At 51.9% G+C, this 25,084-nt stretch overlaps 1 protein-coding gene across 2 annotated transcripts; it reads left to right on the top strand.

The window, feature by feature from the left end:
- Nucleotides 1–983: 983 nt before the first annotated feature.
- On the top strand, nt 984–21,274 carry PFAS (phosphoribosylformylglycinamidine synthase). Of its 2 annotated transcripts, XM_003929216.4 has the most exons (28): nt 984–1,051; nt 6,127–6,325; nt 6,413–6,548; nt 6,960–7,065; nt 7,573–7,762; nt 7,881–7,986; nt 8,336–8,476; nt 8,595–8,719; nt 8,901–9,029; nt 9,870–10,001; nt 10,139–10,267; nt 13,062–13,135; nt 13,251–13,407; nt 13,717–13,778; nt 13,914–14,075; nt 14,299–14,424; nt 14,557–14,688; nt 14,981–15,211; nt 15,376–15,556; nt 15,641–15,724; nt 15,939–16,094; nt 16,289–16,408; nt 16,830–16,975; nt 17,103–17,310; nt 17,447–17,538; nt 17,622–17,736; nt 19,034–19,357; nt 19,455–21,274. In XM_003929216.4, exons 2-28 carry the CDS (start codon nt 6,184–6,186, stop codon nt 19,763–19,765), a joined length of 4,017 nt encoding a protein of 1,338 aa, XP_003929265.2. In that variant the 5' UTR covers nt 984–1,051; nt 6,127–6,183; the 3' UTR covers nt 19,766–21,274. The 2 variants fall into 2 exon arrangements, with proteins under 2 accessions (XP_003929265.2, XP_074244262.1); XM_074388161.1 differs by lacking the exons at nt 19,034–19,357; nt 19,455–21,274 and having other exon boundaries at nt 17,457–17,538; nt 17,622–17,715.
- Nucleotides 21,275–25,084: the final 3,810 nt, after the last annotated feature.

The raw sequence follows: 25,084 nt of genomic DNA on the forward strand, positions 1-25,084 counted from the left end.
TCCCGCTGTTCACCCTCTGGCATCCCGGAGACTCCGCGCGGCACTTCGGTGCAACCATCCCAACTCCTGTCACCCCTATCTGCTTTCTCTGATTTTTTTTTTTTTTTTTTTGAGACAAACTCTGGCTTTGTCGCCGAGGCTGGAGTGCAGTGGCGCGATCTCTGCTCACTGCAACCTCCGCCTCCCGGGTTCAGGCGACTCTCCTGCCTCAGCCTCCCCCACCTCCACACCCCCTCGGCCTCCCAAAGTGCTGAAATTACAGGCGTGAGCCACGGCGCCCGGCCCTCTCTGATTGTTTTGAGACTGGGTCTCGCTCTGTCGCCCAGGCTGGAGTGCAGTGGCGCCATCTCGGTTCACGGCAGCCTCGACCTCCCGGGCTCAAGCGAGCCTCCCACCTCAGCCCACCAAGTAGCTGGGATCACAGGCGTGCACCACCACATTCGGCTAATTTTTGTATTTTTCCGTAGAGACAGGGTTTCTCCATGTTGCCCAGACTGGTCTCGGACTCCTGGGTTCAAGCGATCCGCCCGCCTCGGCCTCTCAAGAGTGCTGGGATTACAGACGGGAGCCGCCACGCCGGGCCTCGGTCACCCATCTCAGTCACCCATCCCGCAGGCTTTCACATGCGTTAGGGTGGGAGAGCTGAGGAGCTCAAACACAGCCCGCCGAGAGGATGACTTCTAAGCATCTTTCAGTTTCCCTGATCTTGCCAATCCGAGAAGCGCTTCCTCGTAATGCCACCAAAGCACAACTTTCACGTGCTTGTGCTATGGCCTTAATTCACTGATGTCATTATTTAACTGTCCCCGCGGGGACGGGGAACTCAATGTATTTTCACAAACATCAATTCCAGACAGACTTGTGGGAGAAACCACCTGGGGATAATCTCCTCACCGAGAGCTTAGAACTCTGCGCAGCCGCCGGGAAAAGTGGGCGGAGCGTAGTCGCCCCGGCACTGGCGGGTCCAGTCTCCGCCCACGGCGCACGCAGATGACGTAACAAGCGCGCGCGACGATTCGAGGTGATCTGTGGCGGAGAGTGCATCTTCCACGTGAGTATGGTTACCGCGTGCGCCTGGAACCTCCTTCAGGTGCAGCGTTTCGTCATCCAGCCCAAGCCTGGTCTGGCCGCTTCAGTATCTCCACCAGGCCGAGCAGTGTTCACTGGGGGGCCCGCGCATTTGCTTTAGTGGAGGCGTTCATTCGTTCTATCTTGCGTGCGTTCAGCAGACCCCGGGCATGGCTGACCCGCATGTAAACTTAGCCGCATTGTCCCATTCATGGATTCAACTAACAGAAAGTCTGCCGGCCTCCTACTTTATATCAGGCACTGTGCTGGTCGTTGGGGATACAGCCCTCATGCAAGCAAACCCAGTCCCTGAGCTCTTGAAACTTAAATTTCACTGGGAATGATGGACGGAAATCAAGTGGCTTAATAAACTGCTTTAGGAAGTCTGTCCTGAAAGTGTGTGTGTGTGTGTGTGGGGGGACCTGAAGAGTGGTTAGAATCAAGAGTTCATTTGATCAGTCCACAAGTTTTTCTTTGAGACGGAGTCCCGCTCTGTCACCCAGGCTGAAGTGCAGTGGGTCGATCTCGGCTCACTGCCACCTCCGCCTTCCGGGTTCAAGGGATTCTCCTGCCTCAGCCTCCTGAGTAGCTGGGATTGCAGGCGCGCGCCACCACGCCCGGCTAATTTTTGTATTCTTAGTTGAGACGTGGTTTCACCATGTTGGTCAGGCTGGTCTGGAACTCCTGATCTTGTGATCCACTCGCCTCGCCTCCCAAAGTGCTGGATTATAGTCGTGAGCCACCATGCCAGCCAAGTCCACAAGTTTTAGAATTTTTTTCCGTTTCAAGTCCTGGTATTGTTCTAAGCCTTGGTAATTCAATGGAAATGAAGCAGCAACAGCCCATGCCCACGTAGAGATTTTTTTTCTAGTAGGGAATGTAGAGTGAAAAATAAAAATATCCGATTGTGATAAGGGCTATATAGGAAATTAAAATAGGGTCATCTGATACTAACTACTTGAGTGGCTAACGAAGCCCTTTCCAGAAAGGTGAATCACCAGAAATCGAAATAACAAGAAAGAGTCAGCCATGCATGTTTCAGGGTGAAAATGTGCCTTCCAGGACTGAGCTTGGCAAGTTAGAGAAATTGGAAAGAAGCTAATGTGGTAGGTGTGGGTGAAAAAGAATGGCGTGAGATAGGGTTGGAGAGGCAGGCCAGAGAGTGGACAGAGTTGGTAAACCAGGATGCTGAGTTGGAATTGATACCATGTGTAATGGGAAGCCATAATCCACTTTATGCTGATATGTGATAAATGAATTGTGATTATGCAGTGGTCAGGAGGTTAATGCATTGGTCCAGGTGAGTGATGGTGGTGGCTTACTTGAACTAGAGTGAGGTAGTAGAGGTGAAGAGACGAGAGATTTGAGATATGTTTGTAAATAGATTACCTGGTGGATTGGATTTAGAGAGTCTGAGGGAAAGAAGAATTAAGGTTGTTTTTTGTCTTGAGCAACAAATTGGATGATGGTAGTGTTTACTGAGATGGCAAAACTAGGGGAACAGCAGGGTTTGGTGGGTAAAGCCAGGGTCCTGTTGAGAGGCAGTGGGACTAGAAATTGGGTAGGTAGTTAGGGATAGATGTGGAGGGCCTTTTTATGTTAGGCTAAAGGTATAAGTAATAGTTCTGTTGCCTGCTGCATACTGGAAGTCAATACACCAAGACACCAGGTTGCAGCAGAGAAAGAGGTTTAATCAAAGGGCAGGAGGAAACCTCAAATCCATCTCTCAGAGTACTCTGGGGCTAGGGTTTTTAAAGGTTTGGAGTGGGATTGGGATGAAGTGTGAAAATCATTGATTGAAGAGTGCACGATGAAGTCATGAAACAACTGATTGAAGAAACTGATTCTCATGCTCACTTGGTTCCACCATGGGAGTCTATTTTATTTTATTTTACTTTGAGAGATGGAGGTTTGGCTTTGTTGGCCAGGCTGGAGTGCAGTGGTACAGTCATAGCTCACTGCAGCCTCAAAGTCATGGGCTCAAGTGATCTTCTTGCCTCAGCCTCTTGAGTAGCTGGGACCACAAGATACACGCCACCACACCCAGCTAATTAAAAAAAAAAATTTTTTTTTTGAGACGGAATCTCGATCTGACGCCCAGCCTGGAATGCAGTGGCACTATCTTGGCTCACTGTAACCTCTGCCTCCCATATTCAAGCGATTCTCCTGCCTCAGCCTCCTGAGTAGCTGGGACTACAGATGTGTGCCACCATACCTGGCTAATTTTTTGTATTTTTAGTAGAGATGGGGTTTCACCACGTTAGCCAGGATGGTCTTGATCTCCTGACCTCATGATCTGCCTTTTTTTCTTTTAAGAGACGGGGTCTTGCTATGGTGCCCAGGCTGGAGTGCAGTGGTTATTCACAGGCACGATCCCACTACTGATCATCATGGGAGTTTTGACCTGCTCCATTTCTGACCTGGGTCAGTTCACCCCTCCTTAGGCAACCTGGTGGTCCCCTCCTCCCAGGAGGTCACCATATTGATGCCAAACTTAGTGCGGACACCCGATCAGCATAGCGCACTATAGCCCATAACTCCTGGGCTTAGGTGATCCTCCCACCTCAACCTCCCAAGTAGCTGGGACCACAGGTACACGCCACTGTGCCCAGCTAATTTTTAAATTTTTATGTAGACAGGGTCTGACCACGTTGCCCAGGGCTGGTCTCAAACTCCTAGACTCAAGCAGTCCATTTCCTTGGCCTCCCAAAGTGCCGGGATTATAGGTGTGAGCCACTGCACCTAGTTTCTGTGGGAGTCTTTGAACTGAGTGAAGTCAGCTATTCTGGAATTCAGGAACTGCTTAAGCAATTTTTTTTTTTTTTTTTTTTAGACAAAGTCTCTCTCTGTTGCCAGACTGGAGTGCAGTGGCATGATCTTGGCTCACTGCAACCTCTGCCTCCAGGGTTCAAGCAATTATTCTGCCTCAGCCTCCCAAGTAGCTGGAACTACAGGCGCTCACCACCAAGCCTGATTAATTTTTTTATTTTTAGTAGAGACAGGGTTTCACCATGTTGGCCAGGATGGTCTCGATCTTTTGACCTTGTGATCCACCTGCGTTGGCCTCCCAAAGTGCTGTGATTACAGCCCATGAGTCACTGTGCCTCGCCTGTATTTTTTTTTTTCTGTCGAGCTATTTTTTTATTTCAGGGAGAGGGCAGGGGAGGGGGCTCAGTCTTTCTTGGTAGCAGCTTTCCTCATGGTGGCCAGAATGTTGCTCAGCTCCTCTTGGCACGGATGTGCGTCCCTACCTTTTTCTTGATGAACTTGAGGGCCCGTTTGTCCTTAGAGACCTTCAATAACTCAGTGGCACGCTGCTTGTAAGGGGCGAAGCCTCACACCTCCCAGATCTTGTCCCAAACAAACTGGGTATGTTTGCTCAGACACCTGCGGCAGCTGTGCCTGGGCTTGATCGTGTTCTTTGTCACCTTGTGGTCTTTGTTGAGTCTCACAGCTATAGGGTAGTGAAGAGCCATGGCTGCTGCTCTCCAATGGCGGCTCTGGCAGACGCCCTGGCCTGTTTTTGTTTTTTTTTTTTTTTTTTTTTTTTGAGACGGAGTTTTGTTCTTGTTACCCAGGCTGGAGTGCAATGGCGCAGTCTCGGCTCACCGCAACCTCCGCCTCCTGGGTTCAGGCAATTCTCCTGCCTCAGCCTCCTGAGTAGCTGGGATTACAGGCACACACCACCATGCCCAGCTGATTTTTTTGTATTTTTAGTAGAGACGGGGTTTCACCATGTTGACCAGGATGGTCTCGATCTCTTGACCTCGTGATCCACCTGCCTCAGCCTCCCAAAGTGCTGGGATTACAGGCTTGAGCCACCGCTCCTGGCCTGCCTGTGTTTTTAAGAGAGGTGGGATTTTGCCATGTTGGCCAGGCTAGTCTTGAACTCCTGACCTCAAGTGATCTGCCTACCTCAGCCTCTCAGAGTGCTGGGATTACAGACATGAGCCACCTTGCTGGCCCTGCTTAAGCAATTCTTTTTTTATTTATTTTTTAAATCATTTATGGGTTGGGTGTGGTGGCTCACTCCTGTAATCCTAGCACTGTGGGAGGCCCAGGTGTGTGGATCACTTGAGGTCAGGAGTTCAAGACCAGCCTGGCAAACATGGTGAAACCCTGTCTCTACTAATAATACAAAAATTAGCTGGGCATGTTGGCACATGCCTGTAATCCCAGCTACTCAGGAAGCTAAGGCAAGAGAATTGCTTGAACCGGGAGACAGAAGTTGCAGTGAGCTGAGATCATGCCATTGTACACTGATCAGCCTGGGTGACAGAGTGACTCTGTCTCAAAAAAAAAAAAAAAACAGAAAAATAAGTAAATAAATAAATAAATAAATTCTTTTTTTTGTTTTTAGACAAAGTTTTGCTATTGTTGCCCAGGCTGGAGTGCAATGGTGTGATCTCAGCTCACCGCAACCTCTGCCTGCCAGGTTCAAGCCATTCTTCTCGCTCAGCTTCCGGAGTAGCTGGGATTACAGGTGCCCGCCACTATGTCTGGCTAATTTTTTTAATTTTTTTTAGAGTCAGGGTTTCTCCATGTTGGTCAGGCTGGTCTTGAACTCTATCTGCCTCAGCCTCCCAAAGTGCTGGGATTATAGGCATGAGTCACCTTGCTCGACACACACCCCTCCTTTTTTTTTTTTTTTTTTTTTTTTTGAGATGTAGTCTCTCTCTCTGTTGCCAGGCTGGAGTGCAGTGGTGCGATCTTGGCTCACTGCAACATTTGCCTCCTGGATTCAGGCAGTTCTCCTGCCTCAGCCTCCCAAATAGCTGGGATTACAGGCACCTGCCACCACACCCAGCTAGTTTTTTTGTATTTTTAGTACAGACCGGGGTTTCACCATGTTGGCCAAGATGGCCTTGATCTCTTGACCTCATGATCTGCCTGCCTCAGCCTCCCAAAGTGCTGGGGTTATAGGCATCAGCCACCATACCTGCCTTACCTTGTTTCTCTAAATGTCCCTATTACTTTTCCCTACCCTATCCCTAATGCCTCAACTTTCCTTGAAATCTGAAATCAGTTCAACAGGCCATAGTTAATGTTATTTTTTAGGAACTTAATTCATCTCTCCAGCAAAGGACACATCTCCAGCAAAGGACACCTGCAAAGATGTCCCCAGTCCTTCACTTCTACGTCCGTCCCTCTGGACATGAAAGGGCAGCCTCTGGACACACTCGACGGAAACTGCAAGGGAAACTGCCAGAGCTTCAGGGCGTCGAGACTGAACTGTGTTACAATGTGAACTGGACAGGTTGGGCCCATTGTAGTGGACTCTTGCGGGACATGCCTCAGTGCCGGGGGCAGTGTCTCAAGGTGTCCTTGCCCTGTCTTCCTGCAGCTGAGGCCCTCCCCAGTGCTGAGGAGACAAAGAAGCTGATGTGGCTGTTTGGTTGCCCCTTGTTGCTGGATGATGTTGCTCGGCAGTCCTGGCTCCTTCCTGGCTCCAATGACCTGCTGCTGGAGGTCGGGCCCAGGTAAGTATCTTATCCTGCCCACCCCTTTCTCCTGCCTTCCTCTGCTTCCTCTTGTGATCCTTGGGAGATTTGTTTTTCCTTTGCTCTTTGCTACTCCCTGCCTAGGAAATCATGCAGGTGCTTTCCCCATTTGGGTGGATGCCTCTGAAAACAGCCTCCTCCAAAACATGTTCTTGAAGCAAAATAAATTGGATTCCAAGTTAAATTCAAACAGTTTTGATGCTAGAGGACAGCTATGGTTTGGCTTGAGTGAACTTTGAAAGCAGGTTTCTTTTGCCCAGCCTGAGGCTGAAAGCCAATGGTGAGGTGATAGTGGTGACAGGTTGTCCGGACAGCAGTGGGCAGGATCCACCCTCCCAGCTGAGACCTGCTGGGGGCTCTCCAGTCCTAACCATCAGGCCCATTGCTTAGGCTGAACTTCTCCACCCCAACATCTACCAACATCGTGTCAGTGTGCCACGCCGCTGGGCTGGGGCCTGTGGATCGTGTGGAGACCACCCGGCGCTATCGGCTCTCGGTGAGGAGATGGGGAATCAGGAAGAGGAGATGGGACAGAGATACAAGATTAGATCCGAAGCTCTAGGGTGAGGCAGGGACAGGTGCTCCTGACTTTAGGCCTGCTTTGTATGGTTGTGCAGGTTGTTCACTGCCTGAATGTTGAGGATAAATGGGGCAGAAATCCAGCCTATGCTTCTCTTACCTGGCATGGATTCATGCCGGGAAAGGGTGTCTTTTTGTAATCTGAACAAAAGTGCCATATGGGGTGGCAGTGGGCTGGCCTTGCATGACTGACAGGATAGGAGGGTAGGAGGGTGGACCATTTCTCTCCATTCTTTTTTTTTTTTTTTTAGAAATGGGATTTCACCATGTTGGCCAGGTTGCTTTCGAACTCCTGACCTCAAATCATTCGCCCACCTCAGCCTCCCAAAGTGCTAGGATTACAGGCTTGAGCCACCATATCTGACCCATTTATCTCCATTCTTAAAGTCTTCACCCTTTGCCCTCTGTGTGTCTGCACCCCTAGTTTGCCCACCCCACTTCGGCTGAGATGGAAGCGATTGCTCTGGCTACCCTGCATGACCGGATGACAGAGCAGCACTTCCCCCATCCCATCCAGAGTTTCTCCCCTGAGAGCATCCCAGCACCCCTCAATGGCCCTATCAATATACTGGGCGAGGGCCGGCTTGCACTGGAGAAGGCCAACCAGGAGCTAGGTGAGTAGTTGGAGAGGGAGGCGTAGGGCCCAGGATAGGCCAGGCCAGGAGGGGTGCTGAGATCTGGAATGTGGCTACCTGACTTCCACAGTCACCTCTTCATGGATTCGTCTCCTAGGTCTGGCTTTAGACTCTTGGGACCTAGACTTCTACACCAGGCGCTTCCAGGAGCTACAGCGGAATCCAAGCACTGTGGAGGCCTTTGACTTGGCGCAGTCCAATAGGTGGGGCGGAATGGGATTGTTCTGATATCTGAGCCCATGGGTGTTGGAAGGGACCACAGGGACTCGCCTTCATGATTCTCCTTGGCTTAGGGATCTCCCTGAGTCTCTTAGGGTGTGGGCTCCCCTCGTCCAACAAGCAGTCTACATCCAAATCTTGGTTTTATCTTCACTTTGGCTCTGTACAATCCGAAATGACAGAATACTTGAAGATTATGGCTTTTTGGAATATAATTTGATTGATTATTTAAGTATGAATTTGGCTCTGCTGTTAATGCTGGTGAGAAGACATAGCATTAAGAAATGACCTCATTTCCATCCTGCCTTCCTGTCCCTGCATCACCTCCTGCAGTGAGCACAGCCGACACTGGTTCTTCAAGGGCCAGCTCCACGTGGATGGGCAGAAGCTGGTGCACTCCCTGTTTGAGTCCATCATGAGCACCCAGGCATCCTCGAACCCCAACAATGTCCTCAAATTCTGTGACAACAGCAGGTGGGCTGTGCCCTAGACTGGGGCGGCATCAGGATCCAGGGAGGGGAGGCCCCAGGCCCTGGTTGGGTTAATGCAAGTCCCAGAAAGGAAGCAGGGTCCAGGACGGATATGTCCACAGTGCAATCCAGGGAAAGCAAGTCCGATTCCTACGGCCTGAGGACCCCACACAGCCAAGCCGCTTTCAGCAACAGCAGGGGCTAAGACATGTTGTCTTTACAGCAGAGACTCACAACTTTCCCACAGGTGAGCTGGGTTCCCTCGAGAAATAGGTGGGATCACAGAATAGGGTAGGAAAAAGGTCCCAGGCCCCTTGGGACTGGGGAAAATAATCAGGGAAGCTAGTCGTCCTTATTTTCAGTGGAGGTGGTCAGAGATGGGGTTTGTCTCTGAGGCACCCAGACCTCTCCCCACTCTCTCTTTGCAGGAGTATGCCCCTTTAGTGGTGCGACCACTGGCACAGGGGGCCGGATTCGAGATGTCCAGTGCACAGGCCGTGGGGCCCACGTGGTGGCTGGCACTGCTGGCTATTGCTTTGGAAATCTCCATATCCCAGGTTCTATCTCCTTCCTCTCTAACTACCTTCCCTACCAGATTCCTTGTCCTGGGAGACACCCAACTTTTATCTGTTAGGTCATAGGGTCATCCTGGGTGCCTTTTCTTGGGAGGGAGGGCTGTAGGATAGCAAGCCTTTCAACTATGGTCATAAGTATAGACTTGGGGAGATGAGCTGACCAGACTGGCTTTGCAGGTCCACGATTTTCCTTAGAAACTAGCATTCATGGCCAGGCGCAGTGGCTCACACCTCTAAACGCAGCACTTTGGGAGGCGGAGGCAGGCAGATCATGAGGTCAGGAGTTCAAGACCAACCTGGCCAACATGGTGAAACCCCATCTCTACTAAAAATATAAAAATTAGCTGGGCATGGTGGTGCACACCTGTAATCCCAGCCACTCAGCATAATCCCAGCTATTCGGGAGGTTGAGGCAGGAGAATCAGTTGAATCTGGCTGCAGTGAGCTGAGATTGCACCATTGCACGCCAGCCTGGGCAATAGAGTCAGACTCCATCTCAAAAAAAAGAAAAGAAAAAGGAAACTAGCAATCATTTAGCCAGAAATCATGATATTGGCTTGGTCTTATGATCGCCACCTACGCCTCAAATCTGGTTTCTTAGAAAGCCTCAGAAACTCTGATCCTGAGATTCAGAGGGAAGGCTGGTGTGGGTGGTGGAGAGCAAGACTGGGGCTTCACTGCAGTCTGTATGGCTTCCTAAAATGGAACATTCCAACCATGCAGGTGTTCTTGGTGGCCTTGACTCTTCCTGAAGGATGCAGCGGCTCCATCCTGTCTTCACTGTTCATTCAGTTCATCCAGTTCTCTCTCCTTCTCTTCCAGGTTACAATCTGCCCTGGGAGGATCCAAGCTTCCAGTATCCTGGGAACTTTGCCCGGCCCCTGGAGGTTGCCATTGAAGCCAGTAATGGAGCTTCTGACTATGGCAACAAGTTTGGGGAACCAGTGCTGGCTGGTAAGACTCAGGGTGTGGAGGGATAATGACACTTAGAGGGGCTTGTGGGTGGGGTGTGCGACCCAGGGGCTGTGGTATTGGGCGACCGCTGTGGGGACTGAGTGACTGTCCGGCTCCCTCTGATGTTCGCACTCCAGGCTTTGCCCGCTCCTTGGGCCTCCAGCTCCCAGACGGCCAGCGGCGTGAGTGGATCAAGCCCATCATGTTTAGTGGGGGCATTGGGACCATGGAAGCTGAGCATGTGAGCAAGGAGCCCCCAGAGCCAGGTAAGAGCCTGCCACCTTTCTCTGGATCCAGCTAGCTTTCTCCCCAGCACAGGATGGCTGCAGGGAAGGAATTTAGCAGACACTTGAGTGGTTAGTTTTTAATGTGTTAGCTTATGTTATGCATCACATAATGATGGAAAACTCATTCTGAGAAATGTGGTTATTAGGTGATTTCATTATTGTGCCCACTTTATAGAGTGTACATACACAAACCTAGATGGCATAGCCTACTATACAAATACTCCACACGGCCTCTTACTGGCAACATTATTCAGGAATTTTGTACACTTAGGAGCCATGATGAAAAAAACATGAGAATAAATCAAGCACAAGAGAAAATAATGCAATCAAGACATGGTAGGCTGAGTAGCGTGGCTCCTGCCTGTAATCCCAGCACTTTGGGAGACTGAGGCAGGTGGATCACCTGAGATTAGGAGTTCAAGACCAGCCTGGCCAACATGGTGAAACCCTGTCTCTACTAAAAATACAGAAATTAGCTGAGTGTCATGGTGTGCGCCTGTAGTCCCAGCCCCTCAGGAGGCTGAGGCAAAAGAATCATTTGTACCCTGGAGGCGGAGGTTGCAGTGAGTAGAGATTGTACCACTGAATTCCAGACTGGACAACAGAGAAAAAAAAAAAAAAAAAAGACATAGCAAATATGAGATATATAAAGCTGCTGTCAATGTAACATGACATACCGTTTTTAAATAAACTTTTAAAATCTTTTTTGTTAATTATTATTTTTAATCTGCATTTTCTTTCTCAAGTGGGATTTTTTTCTTCTTTTTAGAACAGGGTCTTGCTGTGTCACCCAGGCTGGAAAATAGTGGTTCTTTTTATTTTAGTTATTTATTTATTTTTTAGAGACATGGTTTCACCATGTTGGTCAGGCTGGTCTCGAACTCCTGACCTTGCGATCTGCCCACCTTGGCCTCCCAAAGTGCTGGGATTACAGGTATGAGCCACCGCTCCCAGCCTCAAAAACAGTGGTTCTATCCTAGCTTACTGCAGCCTTGAGCTCCTGGGCTCAAGTGGCCCTCCTGCCTCAGCCTCCCAAAGCACTGGGATTACAGGTGTGAGCCATGGTGCCCAGCCAAAGTAAACTTGTTTTATATAAGTAGAATGAGTACGTTCTGCAACAACAGTAAAAAGTATGGTTGGTCTGCCTGCCTCAGCCTCCCAAAGTGCTGGGATTACAGGCGTGAGCCACTGCACCCAGCCCAATAAATAAATTTTTTAAAAAGTATAGTAAATATGCCGGGCGTGGTGGCTCAAGCCTGTAATCCCAGCACTTTGGGAGGCCGAGGCGGGTGGATCACGAGGTTGAGAGATCAAGACCATCCTGGTCAACATGGTGAAACCCCGTCTCTACTAAAAATACAAAACATTAGCTGGGCATGGTGGCTCGTGCCTGTAATCCCAGCTACTCAGGAGGCTGAGGCAGGAGAATTGCCTGAACCCAGGAGGCGGAGGTTGTGGTGAGCCGAGATCGCGCCATTGCAGTCCAGCCTGGGTAACAAGAGCGAAACTCCATCTCAAAAAAAAAAAAAGTACATACAGTTATGATATGCAGTATACTGTTGTATGAGCGACAACACAAGTTGGTTTATTTATAATAGCTTCACCACCAGCATGGCTACAATGTCACTAGGCAACAGGAATTTTTCAGCACCATTTTCATCTTAAGAGATCACTGTTGAGCCGGGCGCGGTGGTTCACGCCTGTAATCCCAGCACTTTGGGAGGCCGAGGCGGGTGGATCACGAAGTCGAGAGATCGAGACCATCCTGGTCAACATGGTGAAACCCATCTCTACTAAAAATACAAAACATTAACTGGGCATGGTGGCGCGTGCCTGTAATCCCAGCTACTCAGGAGGCTGAGGCAGGAGAATTGCCTGAACCCAGGAGGCGGAGGTTGCGGTGAGCCGAGATCGCGCCATTGCACTCCAGCCTGGGTAAGGAGCGAAACTCCGTCTCAAAAAAAAAAAAAAAAAAAAAAAAGATCACTGTTGTATATACGGTCCGTTGTTAAGCAAAATGTCATTAATCAGCCCATGACCACAATGGAGTCATACAATATGTGGCCTTTTGTGTCAGCCTTCTTCTCCCTCAGCCTCCTGAGTAGCTGGGACTACAGGCACACACCACCACACAGAGCTAATTTTTGTATTTTTAGTAGAGATGGGATTTCACCATGTTGGCCGGTTGGTCACGATCTCCCCGGCCTGTTTTTTCTTTTACTGCCTTTTGTTTTGATGATGTAACTACAAAATGATAAACGAGCCTATGGATGAGTTTGCATGTCGTGTGAAGTAAGGGGTCTCAATTTATTCTTTCACATGTAGGTATCCCACTGTTCTAATGCCACCTTTTGAAAAGACTATTGTTGGTTGGGCCTGGTGGCTCGAGCCTGTAATCCTAGCACTTTGGGAGGCCAAGGTGGGCGGATCACCTGCGGTCAGGAGTTTGAGAGCAGCCTGGCCAACATGGTAAAACTATCTTTAAAAAAATAAAAATGAAAAAAAAAAAAAGACTATTCTTTCTCTATTGAAGATCATGACACTGTACTCCAGCCTGTCTCAGAAAAAAACAAGACTCTATACATTTGTCATTTTGGTTGATGTTGCCAAATCATCCTCTGTGGTTTATACCAGTTTACTCTCCTTTCAACCCAGTCAAGTGGTAATGCTCCTCCCCTGATGTCAACTTCCTTTGTCCTCGCACTGCCTTGCTTTCAAGGCCTGTTCTGGTAGCTTCCCTGATGTTCTGATTCTGCCTTCTCTTCTCTCACAGGTATGGAAGTTGTAAAGGTTGGGGGTCCTGTCTATAGGATTGGAGTTGGAGGTGGAGCTGCTTCATCTGTGCAGGTGAGTGGGAATTGCTAACAGTGCAGAATCCATGATTTAACTGGGCGCCAGGCATAGGGGAGCGTACCAGAGATTCCAGCCTCACTGAGCTGAGCTATGCCATATATTCCCCTAGGTGCAGGGAGATAACACCAGTGACCTGGACTTTGGGGCTGTGCAGCGGGGCGACCCGGAGATGGAACAGAAGATGAACCGTGTGATCAGGGCTTGTGTGGAGGCCCCCGACGGAAACCCCATCTGCAGCCTCCATGACCAGGGCGCTGGTGGGAATGGTGAGGAATGGAGTTGGAACAAGGGACTAGGCCTGCCTGGTTTCCTGCCAGGTTTGGTTCAGGGAAAGGCCTCAGGAATCTCCAACCAACCACCCAGCTCTGGGTCCCGTTCTCCATCCTGTGTACATTCTAGACAGGTTCAGGGTTGGAAGGGTGGAAGCCTGCTGCCATGGGATGATTGGTGGTGAGGATGCGGCAGCAGTTCACGCAGGAACACACACAATTAGGGGCTCCTATGGAGGCCAGGGACTGCCCTTTGTTGCCTGGTCACCACTACTAGGTCGCTACTTCTTGCAATCCTCTCACCAGGCAACGTCCTAAAGGAGCTAAGTGACCCAGCTGGAGCCATCATTTACACCAGCCGCTTCCAGGTGGGTGTCATCCTCTGAAGCCTGGCATTTCCCCACCCCTGCCAGCCCCAGCCAGCCTCCAGGCATCTCTCTTACAAGATGAGACTTGGGAGTGCCCACTGACCCTTCTCTTTCCTCCCTGCCATGGCTGTGCAGCTAGGGGACCCGACCCTGAATGCCCTGGAAATCTGGGGGGCCGAGTACCAGGAATCAAATGCACTTCTGCTGAGGTCCCCCCACCGGAACTTCCTGACTCGTGTCAGTGCCCGGGAGCGTTGCCCGGCTTGCTTCGTGGGCACCATCACTGGAAACCGGAGGGTGAGTTGGCCCGGGGAGTTGGGGGCAGACACTGAGGGCAGACTTGAACCACCTGGATGTGGGCTAAAGCGAGGGTCAGGGGAGAGAGACCAGAGGAAGTTGGGAGGTGGTGGCAAACAAGGTGTGGGGAATGTAGGAGCCAAGGAAGGGCAGGGATTCTAGAACATTCCCTGCTGGTGCTCATAGTCTTATCCCCTCTGGGTGGGGTCCCCGTGGTCTATAGATAGTGCTGATAGACGATCGAGAGTGTCCTGTGGGAAGAAATGGCCAGGGTGATGCCCCCCCAACATCCCCACCAACCCCTGTGGACCTGGAGCTTGAATGGGTTCTGGGCAAGATGCCTCGGAAGGTATGTGGCATTCGGGGATGGGTTTCTCTGTGGCCCTTCTCTCCACACCACCCTTTACCCTACATGCACTTTGTCACCTGTGTGCCCAGCTCGCCCCAGGTGCTCACACTCCCTGCCGTGTCTGTGTTACAGGAGTTCTTCCTCCGGAGGAGCCCCCTTGTGCTACAGCCTCTGGCCTTGCCTGTAGGGCTGAGCGTGCGCCAGGCTCTAGAGAGGGTTCTGAGGCTGCCCGCCGTGGCCAGCAAGCGCTACCTCACCAATAAGGTCCTCCCCGCACCCCTGCTCTGCCCCTTGCATGCTTCCTCTGCTCACCCTCCCCTGCCCTCCTGCCCTTAGAAACTGCTCTGGGGGTTTTGCCTGGCGCTGGAGGGAAGTAACAGGGGCAGGCAGCTATCCTGACAGCCTGGTCTCCCTGCTGCCCACCCTCTGAGTGGAGCTCTTACCTGCATTGAGGAAAAGCCAGGACTCCCATTGCCCTGGGTCCCTCTGGGGCAGGTGCAGGAGCACAGACTCTCCCTGTCCCTTGCTCTCTTGCCAACCTCACCGGTTTCCACAGGTGGACCGCTCCGTGGGCGGCCTGGTGGCCCAGCAGCAGTGTGTGGGGCCCCTGCAGACTCCTCTGGCAGATGTAGCTGTTGTGGCACTGAGCCATGAGGAGCTCGTAGGGGCTGCCACAGCCTTGGGAGAGCAGCCAGTCAAGAGCCTGCTGGACCCCAGGGTTGCTGCCCGGCTGGCCGTGGCCGAAGCCCTCACCAACCTGGTGTTTGCTCTGGTCACTGACCTCCGGGTGAGTTCTCCCACGGCTTCCACCCTGGAGCCCCCAGGGTTTCAGGACACTTCTATGTCCCTCTGTCACCCTGCATTTCACATTTGCAAGCTTCCAGTCTCACTGCACCCCTGGCCTCTCCACATCTCTCTTCCCCTCTAATGGCGTGCCTCTCCTGCCACCAGGATGTTAAGTGTAGCGGGAACTGGATGTGGGCAGCGAAGCTCCCAGGGGAGGGTGCAGCTTTGGCGGATGCCTGCGAGGCTATGGTGGCAGTGATGGCAGCCCTGGGTGTGGCAGTGGACGGCGGCAAGGACTCCCTCAGCATGGCTGCTCGGGTTGGCACGGAGACTGTGCGGGCTCCTGGTGAGGTGTAGGGGCCCCAGGGAGGGGAGGAGGAAGTACAGGGCTGGGCTGGCAGCTCATTCTTTCAGACTCCTTGCTCTGCAGGGTCACTGGTCATCTCAGCCTATGCCGTCTGTCCAGACATTACAGCCACCGTGACCCCAGACCTCAAGCATCCTGAAGGGAGAGGTATGGGTGTGGCCCCATCCCACTGACTTGTGTATTCTTTGCTCGGCCCCTGCTTTGTGAGTGCTGGGCCCCCACCATCTCAACACTGAGCTGTGATGTTTTCGGGGACCGATTGGGTGCCTTACCATAAGCTGGGAACAGCAGTGCTGTGAACACCTCAGGGACGAGTCCTCCTGAGCCATCCCCTTCTCCTCACCCCTCTCCATCTCCCCAGGCCATCTGCTCTACGTGCCTCTGAGCCCTGGGCAGCACCGGCTGGGGGGCACAGCTCTGGCCCAATGCTTCTCCCAGCTCGGAGAGCACCCTCCCGACCTGGACCTTCCTGAGAACTTGGTGCGTGCCTTCAGCATCACCCAGGGGCTGCTAAAAGGTGAGTGAGGCTCCCAGGGGAGATGGCACACGGGGTGCCAGGCGTGCTGCGGGTAGGGCATGAAGGAGTCCAATGGAGGATGTACCCTGGTTCCCCCGATGTGCTCGCACACACTCTTGATGGACTGACTCTAGAAGGTGGGGTGGGGCTGTCAGGTTTGGCACTGAGGTTGCTGAGCTTTCTTCTTCCTCCAGACCGCCTTCTCTGCTCAGGCCATGATGTCAGTGACGGAGGGCTCATCACATGCCTGCTGGAGATGGCCTTTGCTGGAAATTGTGGGCTATGGGTGGACATGTCTGTCCCTGGGGTTGATGGTAAGGAACCTGGGGTCTAGTCTCAGGCCTGGGCTGCCTTCTCCACCCTGCAGACCCCATCTCCACTATATTAAAGAGTAGAGTGTCCTCCAACCCCCTTTCCCTGAGTCTTCCCCGACTAGCTCTTCTGTGCTGTCTCTCTGACAGCTGAACTGGATGGAACTGGCTGGCACCCACCATGTTCCTGACTGTACCCCTCTGAGTCCTCCCATCCCTGAGATGTTCGTGATGAAACATCCTCAGTCCCGCCCTCCCAGCCCTCACCCCTGACCCCCACCCCGACTCCCCCAGCCCCTCTGCATCCTCCTGACCCCCACCCTGACTTCCTTGGCCCTTCCTGCACACCCATAACCCCCACCCCAATTCCCTTGGCCCCTCCTGCATCCCCCTGATCCCCCCGATGCCCCCGTTGCTCTCCCAGTGCTGTCTGTGCTGTTTGCTGAGGAGCCAGGCCTGGTGCTGGAGGTGCAGAAGCCGGACCTGGCCCAAGTGCTGAAGCGTTACCGGGACGCTGGCCTCCACTGCCTGGAGCTGGGCCACACAGGCCAGGCTGGGCCCCACGCCATGGTGAGGAAGTGAGGGAGAGAGCGGTGTGCAGTGGACAGTCAGTGAGGCAGCTGTGGTCCCTCCCTCTCCCACTGTGGAGGGGGCCGTCCCTTCTCTTAGCCCTTGGGAGATTGGTTCCTCTCCCTAGGTCCGGGTGTCAGTGAACGGGGCTGTGGTTCTGGAGGAGCCTGTTGGGGAGCTTCGAGCCCTCTGGGAGGAGACAAGTTTCCAGCTGGATCGGCTGCAGGCAGAGCCTCACTGTGTGACGGAGGAGGAACGGGGCCTGAGGAAGCGGATGGGGCCCAGCTATTGCCTGCCCCCCACCTTTCCCAAAGCCTCTGTGCCCCGTGAGCCTGGTGAGCGAGTGTGTGCAGATGCTCCATGTCCTGGGTGCATTCAGCCTGGATGCCTGGGCCTGCCCTGGGAAAGGGATCTGGGGAGTAGGGGTGGGGAAGTACCTTTCTGGCCCAAAGACATTTATTTTCCCCCAAGGGGGTCCCAGCCCCCGAGTCGCCATCTTGCGAGAGGAGGGCAGTAATGGAGACCGGGAGATGGCCGATGCTTTCCACTTGGCTGGGTTTGAGGTAAGCAGGGTAGGGGGCAGGTAGGGGTGGTGATCTAGCTTCAGCTGCATGTCCTCCCACACTTCCCGTCCCCATCTTCACAGGTGTGGGATGTGACCATGCAGGACCTCTGCTCTGGGGCAATTGGGCTGAACACCTTCCAAGGCGTGGCCTTCGTGGGTGGTTTCAGTTACGCAGACGTCCTGGGCTCTGCCAAAGGTCAGTGTGCAGGCATCTGCCTGCTCCCTTCCCCCACATTCCCAAAGAGGTGCCTTTAGCCCCCTCTTTCTGGGCTGGGGATTGGTCTCTCACTTCACCAAGCTAGGAGAGAGTGGGCACATTCATTCTGGGTCACATGCCAACAGAAGGCTATTAATAAATTTCTTCATTAAAAAAAAAAATATATATATATAGAGAGAGAGAGAGAGAGTGAGATAGAGAGAGAGAGAGAGCGAGAGAGAGAGTGAGAGAGAGTTTCACTCTTGTTGCTGAGGCTGGATTGCAATGGTGTGTGATCTCAGCTCACTGTAACCTCTGCCTCCTGAGTTCAAGCAATTCTCCTGCCTCAGCCTCCTGAATAGCTGGGATTGCAGGCATGCGCCACCACACCTGGCTAATTTGGTATTTTTAGTAGAGATGGGGTTTCTTCAGGTTGGTCAGGCTGGTCTCAAACTCCCCGCCTCAGGTGATCTACCCACCTTGCCCTCCTAAAGTGCTAGGATTACAGACGTGAGCCCCCTCGATTTTCTCGATTTTGGCCAGGCGCACTGGCTCACGTCTGTAATCCCAGCACTTCAGGAGGCCAAGGCAGGAGTATTGCTTGAGGTAAGGAGTTCAAGACCACCCTGGCTAACATGGCGAAACCTTGTCTCTATTAAAAATACAAAATTAGCCAGGTGTGGTGGTTCGCACCTGTAATTCCAGCTACTCAGGAGGCTGAGGCACGAGGATCACTTGAACTCAGGAGACAGAGGTTGCAGTGAGCTGAGATTGTGCCACTGCACTCCAGCCTGGGCAACAGAGCAAAACTGTGTTTTGTATATATATATAAGTTTAAATTTTGGGGGCTGGATGTGGTGGCTCAAACCTGTAATCCCAGCACTTTGGGAGGCCAAGGCAGGTGGATCACTTGAAGTCAGGAGTTTGAGACCAGCTGGGCTAACATGGTGAGACCCCGTCTCTACTAAAAATACAAAAATTACCTGGGCCTGGTGGCAGGTGCCTATAATTTCAGCTACTTGGGAGGCTGAGGCAGGAGAATCACTTGAACGCTGGAGGCAGAGGTTGCAGTGAGCCGAGATCCTGCTCCTTTACTCCGGCCTGGGCAAAAGAGTGAAATTCTGTATCGAGGAAAAAAAAAAAAAAAAAAAAAAAAAAAGGAAAGAAGGAAGGAGGAAAGGAGAGAAAAGGAAGAAAGAAAAAGGAAAATAAACAGAAGAGCAGTTGTGCCCCTTCATTCCCAATTCCCTTTTCTGAGGTCTTCCTGTCTCACCCGGACTTCCCTATTCCCTACTAGGGTGGGCAGCTGCCGTGACCTTTCATCCCCGGGCTGGGGCTGAGCTAAGGCGCTTCCAGAAGCGGCCAGACACCTTCAGCCTGGGCGTGTGTAATGGCTGTCAACTGCTGGCTCTGCTGGGCTGGGTGGGAGGCGACCCCAATGAGGATGCCACGGAGACGGGCCCTGACTCCCAGCCAGCCCGGCCAGGCCTTCTGCTACGCCACAACCTGTCTGGGCGCTTTGAGTCTCGCTGGGCCAGTGTGCGTGTGGGGCCTGGGCCAGCTCTGATGCTTCGAGGGATGGAGGGTGCCGTGCTGCCCGTGTGGAGCGCCCACGGGGAAGGTCAGGCCCGAGGAAGGCTGGGGGAGGGCCTGAGGGTTGGGGCTGAGGGCGGTCGTGAAGGGCCTTGGCTCTCACCTCCCTCCTTTTTCTGTCCCAGGTTACATGGCGTTTTCTTCTCCAGAACTCCAAGCTCAGATTGAGGCCAGGGGCTTGGCCCCACTGCACTGGGCAGATGATGACGGGAACCCCACAGAGCAGTACCCCCTGAATCCCAATGGGTCCCCAGGGGGCGTGGCTGGCATCTGCTCCCGTGATGGCCGCCACCTGGCTCTTATGCCTCACCCCGAGCGGGCCGTGAGGCCTTGGCAGTGGGCATGGCGACCCCCTCCATTTGATACCCTGACCACCTCCCCCTGGCTCCAGCTTTTTATCAATGCCCGAAACTGGACCCGGGAAGGGAGCTGCTGACTGGCCACCGGGGCTCACCTGGGCCTCAGGGTTTTCCCCTGAGTGTGTGCTGCCCCCTCCCTCATGACCTTCAGGAGCACCCCATGTTGTTTCCAAAAGTATCTTGGACAGACAAGGACCAAAGTGCCAGAATCTCAGCTGACTCAATGATCTGCTGCTGATGTTCCTTCTGCGGCTGCATCTGTTTTCAGTTCTGCGGCGTCTCGGCCCCTGGAAACAGCATGTGGCTCAGAGAAAACAGTGACAAGGACAAGTCGGATGCCTGAGGCTGGAACAGGGGCTTCTGTTCCCCACTGCCCAGCAACCAGTGATCACCCGAGTGCCTCAGTTGCCTCCTCGGCTCTGAGGGATGTTTTACACTCCCTTTCCTTATTGTTGGGGTTTAGGGGTGCAGACAGATTCAGCAATAGTGTGCGGATCAGCTCCTTACCACCTCATTGCTCTCATCTGGACCAAAACTTTCTAGATTTCTCCCTAAGTTCTACACTGTGCTGAATGTAAAGAATTGTTGCTTGTGGAAGTTTCTCAGCATTTCTGGCTGTCTCAGGGCTGGCCTGGTGCTGGCCTCAGAACTCAGCATTCCTGATATTTGCTTCTAAATTAGCAGCTCTTTCTTTCTTTCTTTTTTGAGACAGTCTCACTCTGTTGCCCCCTCCGGAGTACAAATGCACAATCGCAGGTCACTGCAACTTCCACCTCCTAGGTTCAAGCGACTCTCCTCCCTCAGCCTCCCGTGTAGCTGGGAGTATAGGCGCACACCACCACACCCAGCTAATTTTTGTATTTTTAGTAGAGACTGGGTTTTACCATGTCGCCCAGGCTGGTCTCAGACTCCTGACCTCAAGTGATCTGCCTGCCTTGGCCTTCCAAAGTGCTGGGATTACAGGCATGAGCCACTGCACCCGGCCCAGCAGCTCTCCTCTGAGAGAGGTGGTTGGTGCTCTCATCCCTAGATCCTAGACATTTAGTATGCTGGAATTCTACTCTTTACTTATTCTATTGACTGTTATTGATCAGTTATTATTACAAAGCACTGTCACTAGCCCCAGGGAATTTATGTCTAATGGAATTAAAAATAATAGCTGTGGACGGCTGTGGTGGCTCACGCCTATAATCCCAGCACTTTGGGAGGCCAAGGCAGGTGGATCACCTGAGGTCAGGAGTTCAAGACCAGCCTGACCAACATGGTGAAACCCTGTCCGTACTAAAAATACAAGAGCTGGGCATGGTGGCACACGCCTATAATCCCAGCTACTCAGGAGGCTGAGGCAGGAGAATCGCTTGAACCTGGGAGGCAGATGTTGCTGTGAGCCAAGATTGTGCCAGTGCACTCTAACCTGGGTGACAGAGTGAGATTCCACTTCAAAAAAAAAAAAAAAAAAATAGCTGTGTATAACACTTCCCTCAAGCTAAGCATGTGTGAGGCATATGTATCAATTCTCACAAAAATTCACCGAAGTACTTGATAGCTCCTCCCGGCCTTTTTAATAAAGGATGAATTAAGGTTGACTGAATTGCCTGGGGTCATACAGATGAGGGAGGCTGTGCCCATCCATACTAAATCTGCTTCCCAGCATCCTGCAGTCTCACTTCCTGGAGGCAGTGTATCCGGACTTCCTGCTGGCAGCTGTCTGCTTCCTTTGCTGTCCAGTGCTTCCTTTGCTCACGGGACTGTGTATAAGGGTCCCTTCCTCATGACTGTTCTGTTGTACAGCTTAAGTTGGTTGGCCTCCTAGAATGTTCACATCTTGATGAAAGGAGTTTCCCTGGGAATGGAGACTATAATCTCGGATCCCTGAGAGCATGAGGGCCCGGAGAGCTGGGCGGGGAGGCTGAGCACTTCTGTCTGCTCCTGGTAGAGTAGCCACCCTAAGAAGAAACTGAAAATAATGAAGTAATGTTAAATGATGGGTATGGGAAAAACTATTTCAGGTATTTTTCTCATTGCTTTGCAAACTGAGCTACCCTGAGCAGTATGGGACTCCTCAGGATCATTTTTGACAGTTGAATGTTCTTTCCTGACCCTTGGAAAGGATATGTGTGTCTTTAAAGTGTCGAATGTACAATTTTGGGGCTGGTGCCAAGGCTTAGATATCAAGTTTATTAAGTGCTCGATGGCAAAATTCAAAGGATGATGTGTGAGGTAACCTCCTGGTTGGCTGTGATGGTAAATTTGTGGATTTTGAAGGGGTGGGGGGCAGTTTCTGATTTGGGTCCCAATGCCCAAGTAAGAGTCACCCTCAGGCACTATCAAGACCAAATCCACTGGCTTTTCATTCAGTAGCCATATAACCCTGTCCTTGCTGACCCTAACCCTGCTCCATTCCCACCCACCCACCCACTCCCATGGGCCCTCTGGTGAACCCTCCAGGCTAGCTTTCTGCCCCTCCTTACCTTCATGGAAAACCAGCTATCCTCAGAGCCACTTCTGCAGCCCCTCCAAGTGGTGGCTTTTATTCTCAAACCTCAACCTCATGTATCATCTTCCCCAGGCTAGGGAGTCAGGATCCTTGTACTACTGCCAGACTGTTCACCCAGTTCAAAGAAAACCTTGGCCATTGTAGGCACACGCCATTCACTATATCCCTTTCACCCACTTTGTGTTCTGCTGACCTCCCCAGCACTCCCTGTGGGAGAGGCTGCCAGTTGTTCTTCAGTAATTGATTCCTCTCTAGAAACTGTTCTGGCAAAGCGTGGTGGCTCCCGCCTGTAATCCCAACACTTTGGGAGGCCAAGGCTGGTGGATCACCCAAGTTTGAGACCAGCCTGGCCAACACAGTGAAACCCCATCTTCGACAAAAAATGTAGCTGGGTGTGGTGGCATGCACCTGTAATCCCAGTTACTTAGGAGGCTGAGGCAGGAGAATCGCTTGAATCCGGGAGGCAGAGGTTGCAGTAAGCTGAGATTGCGCCACTGCAGTCTGGCCTGGGCGACAGAGCAAGACTCAAAAAAAGAAAGAAAGAAAATGTACAATTCTTTCTTTAATTTCCTGTAATCTCAGCACTTTAGGAGGCTGAGGCGAGTGGATCACAAATTCAAGAGATCAAGACCGGCTGGGCATGGTGGCTCACGCCTGTAATCCCAGCACTTTGGGAGGCTGAGGCGGGTAGATCACAAGGTCAAGAGATCGAGACCATCCTGGTCAACATGCTGAAACCCCGTCTCTACTAAAAATACAAAACTTAGCTGGGCATGGTGGCACGTGCCTGTAATCCCAGCTACTCAGGAAGCTGAGGCAGGAGAATTGCCTGAGCCCAGGAGGCGGAGGTTGTGGTGAGCCGAGATCTCACCATTGCACTCCAGCCTGGGTAACAAGAGCGAAACTCCGTCTCAAAACAACAACAACAACAAAACAACAACAAAAAAAAGATCAAGACCATCCTGGCCAACATGGCGAAACCCCGTCTCTACTAAAAATACAAAAATTAGCTGGGCGTGGTGAAGTGCACTTGTAATCCCAGCTACTTGGGAGGCTGAGGCAGGAGAATCGCTTGAACCTGTGAGGCAGAGGTCGCAGTGAGCCGAGGTTGTACCACTGCACACCAGCCTGGCGACAAAGCAAGACTCCATCTCAAAAAAAAAAAAAAAAAAAAAAAAGAATGATCCAGTATTTTAGCTGGGGTTGTGACTGCTGAACATAAAGGTGACATCTCCCAGCTTCCCTCCCAGTTATGATTAAATTGTGGCCAATGGGAGATAAAATGATATATACAATTTCCAAGTGTTCTTACAAGAAGGATACATTTTTTTCTTTATCCATTCTTGCTTCCTGTTGTCTGGAATGCAGACATTGCAGCTGAGAGTCCAGTAGCCATACTGAAGTAGCTTTGGGAATTGGCACCATACAGAGCAACAAGATAAGAGGAAAGGACTTGGGAGGGTGAGGTGGGAGGATCCATTAAGTCCAGGTGGTTGAAGCTGCAGTAAACTGTGATTGTACCACTGCACTCCAGCCTGGGCAACAGAGCAAGACCCTGTGTCAGGAAAAAAAGATAAAAGGAGGCTGGCCAGGTGCGGTGGCTCACGCCAGTAATCCCAGCACTTTGGGAGGCCGAGGCGGGTGGATCATGAGGTCAAGAGATCAAGACCATCCTGGTCAACATGATGAAACCCCGTCTCTACTAAAAATACAAAAAATTAGCTGGGCATGGTGGCGCGTGCCTGTAGTCCCAGCTACTCAGGAGGCTGAGGCAGGAGAATTGCTTGAACCCAGGAGGCGGAGGTTGCGGTGAGCCGAGATCGCGCCATTGCACTCCAGCCTGGGTAACAAGAGCGAAACTCCGTCTCAAAAAAAAAAAAAAAAAAAAACAAAAACAGAACATAGATAATGTAGAAAGGCTGGAAAGAAGCGGAGTGGGCATCAGTCAGTGGTGAGCCTGGTGAAGGAATGCCTACCACAGCAGCAGGGCAGTCAGTATCCTGGGGCCTGGCTTGCAGCGCGCTCCCAGCACCTGCTGTTTGTAAGACCCTGTGGTGGTGGAAACCAAATAAACCTTCTGTCATTGGACACTTGGGGGCAGCAAACAGCAAGACGGTAGAGACCTGAGACCCGCTGCAGTGGGGCCCAGGTCTTGGCATCTTGTGGGGCTTCAGGAAACCTTTCCGTGTGGGCAGCTCACTGAGAGTGCCTGCGACATTGGGCCATCCTCCTGCAAGCAGGAAGGGCTTTGTGCAGCTCCCTCTGCCTGGTCAGGCTGGAGGGGCAGACTGCGACTACAGAATGAGACAAAGCACTGTGAAACAGCCCTGCCCATACTGTCACTCAGGGAACGACACTGTCAAGGACCTCCTCCTGAAGGGCACGCATGAGGGATATAGACTTGGAACAAGGGACTTCAATCGAGGGGAAGCTCAGGGTGCCATGGAGCCCATAGCAAGGAATGTGGCCCAGACTTTTGGGATCAGGGAAGGATTCTCGGAGTGGGCTGAGACCTGAAGGATGAGTAGCAGTTTGTTACATAAAGGTGGGTGGCACACTAGAAAAACAATGACCTTTGCGAAGCCGCAGAGGCGAGAGGCCTGGTAAGGAGCTAAACAGAGGGAAGTGAGTCGGTCTGGAACATCAAGCATAATACAAATGGGAAACGGGACAGGCAAAAATCAAAGGCCTAACAGAACAGGAATGTGGACTCGATTCTAAGAGCAGTGGAAACCATTTGGATGGGTTTATACAGCAGATAGACATGAGCGACTCTGCATTTTTGAGAAATCACTCTGCAGAGGTGGGAGGCAGGAGAGGACATGGGAGTCCGAGGAGAAAGCTATACAGTCTTCAGGCAGAAACGATGCTAGCCCGGACTAGGGTAGTGGCAGTGGAG

The sequence above is a fragment of the Saimiri boliviensis genome, chromosome 17 (assembly GCF_048565385.1).
Source record: "Saimiri boliviensis isolate mSaiBol1 chromosome 17, mSaiBol1.pri, whole genome shotgun sequence".
Taxonomy (NCBI): Eukaryota; Metazoa; Chordata; class Mammalia; order Primates; family Cebidae; genus Saimiri; species Saimiri boliviensis.